This window comes from Lactuca virosa, chromosome 8 (genome assembly GCF_052849685.1).
Source record: "Lactuca virosa cultivar CGN04683 chromosome 8, Lactuca_virosa_CGN04683_v6, whole genome shotgun sequence".
NCBI lineage: Eukaryota > Viridiplantae > Streptophyta > Magnoliopsida > Asterales > Asteraceae > Lactuca > Lactuca virosa.
This window is the reverse complement of record NC_136433.1, coordinates 93,568,615-93,576,190: the sequence shown is the minus strand read 5'-3', so window position 1 is coordinate 93,576,190 and position 7,576 is coordinate 93,568,615. Positions and strand designations below refer to the sequence as shown.

Genomic DNA, 7,576 nt, shown 5'->3' with positions numbered 1-7,576 from the left:
TATGGACCGTCTTCCACTTAGAACGAACCTTCCTACTAGAGATGTTGATGTTACAAGGATTCTGTGTCCGGTTTGCCAGTTGGAGACAGAAAAATTACAACACTTGTCTGGGGATTGTGAGATAGCGGCATGTACTTGGGTTGTTGTTGCTAGGGGCTTTTGCCTTAGCCAGATTCGTTAGCTATTACCAAAATAAAGAAAATGGCGATTCAAGTGGTTATCCAAACGACATGGGGGGTTCTGTGAAGGTATAGGAATGATGTGGTTTTTGGTAACACGTTTTGCCGTAAGGAGCTTATCTATCATTTAGTGGTAGATTATTCGTTTCTTTTGTTTTCTTGTAGAAATAGAAAATCTTATATTTCTTGGGCTGGGTGGTTACAAAACCCTTTACTTTTCATGTAATTTTTTCCCTTTATTCTAGCTTATTACTAGTTCGTTTTTAATAAAATTCAACTATTCGAAAAAAGGATCACATTTAGAGCTCGCTTTATTTATTTAAAATAGATTGATTGGTCTCTTCACTCATTATTTAGAGCTCACTTTACTCCTTGTAATTTGTAATCTCCAGCGTCTCGCTAGTTTAATTATTTACTAGGCGTATTCCCGCGCGTCGCGCAGTAAAACAAATATATGGTTAAAATATGTTGAAATTTATAAGTTTATCTATGTGTTTTGGTCATTTTTATATATAGGCCTATTAAAATTGGAACCTACGACCCTAGAATATTGAAGCCGATCCCCGAACATGTTATGTCGGTTGTTAATATTTCAAAACCACTCCTAAAATTGTCGGTATTGGGGTTCTAATTTTTTATTAGGAAATAAGTTGATTTACTATTACAACATATGAAAAAATAATTAACCATATAAATTATTGATAACGTAAATACAAAGAATTAAAGGAAAGTTAAAATTATAAATAAAAGATGTCTATAATTGATGTCAAAATATTATGTGATAGATTCTAACCATACTAATAATAATTATAAAACCCAAAACGAGTTTTAGCCCTCATATGTTATTAGAAAACATACGTTATAAAACAATTAAACGATTTGTATTTTGTGAGAGTCTCGTGCCACTGTGCTTTCCATTAACATAACATAAAATTAGAGGTGCAAATTGCAATGGCTAAATCTTATTTCACTTTTAATTACCTTACAGTTAAATCATAAACGTCTCGTTTAAAAAGATCATGAATGATTAAACGATTTATAATAAAATAATAGCCTGTAATGATATATCAACAACTCAAATTTATCATTTTTATGGAATATAACAAAATCAATTTTAATAAGCTTTATCAACTACATAATTGTCAACCATTTCCATGGAAGCGATTGCGAACATCCAACACAACATGAAGACTTGTAAAATTAAACGATGACATGCAATCTATTACATCATCCTAGAAATTACACCCAATGAATCTTGTTAGAAGTCTAGTTATATAATTTGAAGTGAAATGAACATTAACCTGCACGATCTTGCAAACTCCATTATCTATTCTTGTTTTGTATTGTTGTGAAGTAGTGTTTTTTGCTCATGTGAATCTGGAGGCAATGAATAGAGCATCTTCATATATAATATTTTTCATTCCAACCAAAATCATAATTATATAATATAAATTTGGATAATAAGAAAGAAGAAAATGAAACAATATTTCTTACCATAAACTTTCATATTTTCTTCTCATCATCATCTTCATTTTTCTTATTAATTACGATCTCCATCAAAAATCTTTTTGTATGGAGTTTCTAATCTACCTATCAACCACTCACACAACTCTTTAAATCATTCTAATAATAATCTACCATTGTGTGTGTGTGTATATATATATATATATATATATATATATATATATATATATATATATATATATATATATATATGTCTCAATTTTAAATAATTGGTGTCATAAGAACCATTAAGTATAATAAGTTAAAAAAAAAACTATTGAGTGGTAGGTATTAATTAGATGCTAATGAAAAGTTATGTAGGTTTAAATAGATTTTATGAAATCCCTATTCTAATAAAAGAAAAGGTTGATTCTCCTTTTGTTATGTGTCACCTTATTAGACCTCATAATTAATGTCATGCCACATGTCAATCTAGTGATTCTTAATTTCAATTGTCAAAATTTAAATGGGGAAAATAACACATATGCCATATAAACTTTCTAGGGTTTACCTTTTTAGTCCTAAACTATTTTAGTGGTTCTATGAGGGAGCCAATTCACGGGCAACCTGTGTTTTTGGTCCCCTTTACTTGTTGTAGTCGGTTTACAGACAAAACTTGCCACATCACCGATGACATAGAAATGGAGATCGACGATAAGAACAACTGTAAACCTAATGCCACCAATTCACCTCCACAACCAAATCACACCAGTTGAATCTTCGATTCCATAAATCCCAACCGCAATCACACCTCCAATCGCTCAAATCCCAATACTCCCTCCTTCGACTCCCTCAATCCCACGTCCGCTTGCCCTTCTTCCCTCTATTCGTCCACCAAATGGCGACACTGCAAAGACTATAAACGAAAACGTTGATTCCGACGAAGATGGTGACGAATCAGGCTCTGAATACGAAACCTCAGAAGATAGCAGGTTGTTTAGAGAGAAATAGGAGACTAAGGCAGTTAGGTGAACCAGTGAAACTATTCGGTGAAAGAGAAAAGGAGAGGAGAGATAGGTTGAGGATGATAATGGCGAAGTTAGATTCAGAAGGCCAGTTGGAAACACCGATGAAGATTTTGGAGGAAGAAGAAGTAGTTGTGAATGCAGCAGGAATGGATGATGGAGGTCGAAGGAGAGGCGTTTCAATATCCATTTTATACAGAAGGGTTTAGGGCTTTATTGAAGGCACTATATGAAATTACAGAGGATTCAGTGATGAATGCTGCAATTAGCCCAAAACATCTCAAATCTCCTTCAAGTTTGTTTGTTATATAAATATTGTGGTGTTTATCTTGACACCTACGTGATAGTCTTGAAAATTTCTCCAAATTAATGAACTCAATCGGAGCAGAATTGGTGATATGGCAAAGTTTGGTCAACAAATTGGGGAAATTCAAAGGAAATTGGTCAACAAATGTTAATGTGGCAAAGTAGTAACCGGATGACTCCTTCACTTTGGCCAAAAGGACGTAATCGACCGGAAAAAAAACGACTTTGTTCCCTCATAAAGCCACCAAAATAATTTAGGGACTAAATAGGTCAACCCTAGAAAATTCGTAGGGCATTTGTGTCATTTTCCCAAATTTAAATTTCTCACTCTAATTATAATAAATTAAATAACATTAAAATAAAAATAAAAATAAAATTAATCCAGATTATAAGGTCACGTATTTATTTAAATCAACGACTATAATTATATATAACTAAAAAATATCTCTTAATTAATAATTTATTTAAAATAATTAATTAATAATTTTGAGTTTTTACTATGAAAGTTTAATTAATTTTGTAACTGTGGTTTCCACGGGTTATAAACTAGTCATTATTATAAAGAAATACGAAAATACATGAAAGTTTCAAATGATTGTGGTGATAGAAAAAATGTTATTCTTTATAAGTATAATATGATATGATTTATTTATTGAATCCTGCCGTTCAATTTTTTTTTTTTAAGTCTTACTCTGTATTTTTGTGATATACGTCTGGTAGTTTAGGAGATATAATGGTTATATCAAAGATGTTGACAGAGTTTCCACACTCGAGCTTTGGAGATCATTGTTGTGTGCTTATAGCATGTTGTAGCTTTGACTACGATTGAGATTTGGGATTTCCACTCCATTATAGGCTTGCAAATTGCGATCCTTATTTATGTTGATGTTCATCTTTGATTTTCAGGGTATTTTATTTATGACTTGGTACCTTTATTTTAATCTGAAGGGTATTTTAAACATGTTTTTTATGGTTTAAACCGACAAGCCAAGCCAAGCCAAGCTAAACCAAACCAAAACTAGCTAATGCGCCCACTTTAGTTTGGCTGAAATTTGTTAACCAAATAGATTGTTCGATATTTAAAAGATGAAATTTTGATATATGTTCAATGAAAAAAGAGTAAAAGTAAAATGAATTTACGCTTGCTACATTGGAAATGGACAATAACCAGTTAAGCTTTCTAAGGGGTAAGGAGGTCATTCAAGTCTTCTTTTACACATTGCACATGAGAGATTGAGAGTGAATCCTTACCCACATCATGTAGCAAAAAAAAAAAAAAATCGATGAAACTCAGAAGGCTCAATTATATATCCATAATAATATAATCGCACCAACATCATCATCATCATAATCCACATACTAGACTGCATACAAGATACCATTCCCTGATTCCTACCAAGTCACCAAAAACTACAGAAATTTTAAAATTAACATACAATACGATAGAAAGGATACCTCGTTCTATGTCATCATCATCATCATAATAAAAGGCTTTAAAACACGCAGAAGCAGAAACATGATCAAGAGAAACATGATTCAACTTGACTTTTTGGGTTTCTTGTTGCTGCCAGCTGGACTTTTCTTCTCAATATGTTCAGGAATGGTATCACTCATTACCTTTGGAGATGTGAAGCAGAAATCAGTTGCTGAGATATCACTGTATTCCGGATGTTCTTTAAGATATGTCATGATTCCAGGAGCTGCTCTTATCCTTGTTCCATCAGGTGTCACATACTGCACATCCATTTTAGAGTAATCTCTTCTCAGAATAATTATTCTTTGAAAACCTTTTGGAGTTTTTGGGATGTTGGGTTTATCCATCACCCATGTTCGTGAGGAATCATATTCAATGTCAGCAGGGCTATCGCATTCGATCCCTTTCAGTTTTTTGCAAACAAATGGATCTTCACTCTGCTTGCTTCTGTACTCTTCAAACTCTTCTTCTGTTGTCAATGTCCTCCATTTGAAACACTCGTTACATTGCACAGCAAATGTGTCAACAGAACTCTGAGGTGGGCCCCTCACTCTCTGCATAACACCCACATCAATCTTGAAAACAATTCATATACAAAAAAATTTCAGATAAAACAAAATCATCTTCAAAACCCTACAAATCCATACATATGAAGAAAGAACCTGATACAAATTTACTTGCAGATAATGTGTAGTTTCCAGCTGTAGACTCATTACAGAAGCCGTTTAGTAAGTAAGCAGCACAAAGATAACTCTACAACACTAAGCATTTAGTCCCAACCTGGTGTTTTTCATGTGCAGAATTGACACAAGCTTAATAAAAATCGCATACCAAGCTAATCTATCAGAGTTTCATGTACTCAGCACACAAGATACAGAAAAACAGTCGGACAATTTTTTTATTATTGGTGGTAGGGCCATAGATTGAGCAACGAAGAAGAATTACTTCAAACTGAAAAACAAAATCATAATCTCAATGAGGAAAAACGCAGATCGGGTTTAGGAAAATGTACAACATGTAACAGGTACACATAAAACCCTAAAATCGCTTGAAAACCCTAAAAAGGAGATGAAAGACGTATTATGCTTCATGTTTATCAGAATTATAAAACAAAGAAGCCATGATCGAAACAAACTCAAATAAATTGGGGTTTTAGTTAACCTTAGCCGACGATTTCGGACTCTTCTTCACCGCCGACGAGCCATTCGCAGAACCTTTCTCCATGTTTCTCCGAGTAGCTCTCAGTCTCCCGCACGTGTGTCCGTCGTGAAGTGGGTCGCATCCGCAGCTCCACCTAAACTTATACTTTATATGGCCGGGGCATCTATCTAATTTCCATTTGGACACAACTCGACTATATTTATTATTTATTGGCCCCAAACCACACCATATTTGTTTAAGTTTTAAAAAATGTTCCTCTTCGAACTTCGAATCTTAATAGTTAAACGGTTGTCATTTATGGATTTATGAACTATGTTTGTTGTGACCATTCAAGCTCTTAAATCAACCACTAGACCGCTATTTAAGTTAATGACATGAGCCACTTTTAACAATGTTTTGAACAAAACCTTATTGTATAAACTATATTTAGATTATGGTTGACGTAATAGCTGAAAAGTTAGTTGATAACTGAAAAATTACTCATTTATAAGTTAGTTGATAAAAATAATGTTGGATGCATTTTATGTGCCTTTTTAGCATCTTTATTACACTCTTTTGCATTGTATTTAATAATAAACCATGCATTTACTTGTTTTCGAGACAAATTTTGGTACATTTCATTTCCACACTTTTATGTCATTTCAGCTGGTTTCGGTGGTTGGAGATGATTTGGAATGGTGAAAAGGGGCCCAAAGTAGATTTTTGAACTTTTTGGAACGAAAACGAGAAAATTGAGTTTTTTCATCGTAGAAGGCCTCACACAGGTCATGTGAGTTTGTGCTTCAAAATCCACACAGGTCGTCACACTTGACACGAGTCGTGTCAACCCATCACAATTTGATACGAGGTCGTGTCAATGCATATTTTGGCCATTTTTTAGCCACGAACTTTCGAGTCAAAAGAAGACAACATACTTTGAATCCACACGGGATCGTGTCAATATAGCCATATTTGACACAGTGTCGTGTCAGACGCGTAACTGCCTTTTGGCAGTTTTCTTTTTTGACCTAATTCGAGACTTTTAGCCATTACGCACATTATCTCTCATTCCAGGCGACCAATGGGTAATTTTTGAAGAAGGGTTTTAGCTAATAACTTTCAGGATATTATTTGAAAACATTTAATTTCATCTTTGTAAGCCACTTTAGTACTTTAGTTTCATTTCTAGGCTTGTTGATTTTGTTCTAGTCGTGTGTGGCTAGAACCCTAGGTTTTCCAATTTTATGTCTTGACTTGTCGTTTGTGGTTTAATCATATGAATTCATGTTTATGTTCAATTTCTATCTAGTGAATTCGATTTTGTTACAATAAAGAGTTTAATTTTAATTTTGATTCTTATTGGCCATTTGAATTATGATTAAAGTATTCCGTTATCTAAATTGCAAAATTTGTAATTGTTTTATGCCTAGATCTTCTTGTACAAGTACACCATTAGCTATTGATACAGAGATAGAGAAGACAACAAAGATGTTACGGAAGAAACAACTGGATACCGGGACTTCTTCGTCATTCACCCCTCCGGTCATTAACATTTGGAAGGACATACCCCTCTGAAGTGCATCAGAAACAGAAACGGAAACTCTATCATTATCACCTCATCTATCCTCGTCTAGAAACACCATTCCACCCTCCTATCCACTTTCATAATACTCCAGACCTTACACCTACATAAACCTCAATCCTAATTCCCAATATGTCAGGCAACAACAACAACAGACCACCAAATCAACCGCCCAAGCAAACCCTTCACTAATGGGCGGGGCAAGGGGTCACTTAACAACCTCTTTTCATCACCTATCTAACAACCATCAACCTCGAACTAAAATATGGGCATATACACTTCCTGCCTACCTTTCAAGGACTCAAAAATGAAGATCCCCACAAGTCAATAACCTTGTTCCATGGGGTGTGTGTGTATGTGTGTTAGCATGAAACCACACAATGTCATTGAGGAACAAATCAAGCTTAGGGCATTATCCTTTACGGTG

General features: G+C 34.1%; 1 protein-coding gene across 1 annotated transcript; it reads right to left on the bottom strand.

Moving 5' to 3' along the window:
* Positions 1 to 4,237: 4,237 nt before the first annotated feature.
* LOC145133965 (methyl-CpG-binding domain-containing protein 4-like) lies at positions 4,238 to 5,757 on the bottom strand. The gene is made up of 2 exons (XM_079068907.1): positions 5,589 to 5,757; positions 4,238 to 4,981 (listed from the first exon to the last, which is right to left on the bottom strand). Exons 1-2 carry the CDS (start codon positions 5,649 to 5,651, stop codon positions 4,490 to 4,492), a joined length of 555 nt encoding a protein of 184 aa, XP_078925033.1. The 5' UTR covers positions 5,652 to 5,757; the 3' UTR covers positions 4,238 to 4,489.
* Positions 5,758 to 7,576: the final 1,819 nt, after the last annotated feature.

What these genes read in the sequence shown, in the direction of transcription:
- LOC145133965 (XM_079068907.1), bottom strand. Translation starts at nt 5,651, where the DNA reads ATGGAGAAAGGTTCTGCGAATGGCTCGTCGGCGGTGAAGAAGAGTCCG. An exon ending in GTCCGAAATCGTCGGCTAAG is followed by an intron (nt 4,982 to 5,588) that starts GTTAACTAAAAC and finishes GGTGTTATGCAG; the next exon opens with AGAGTGAGGGGCCCACCTCA.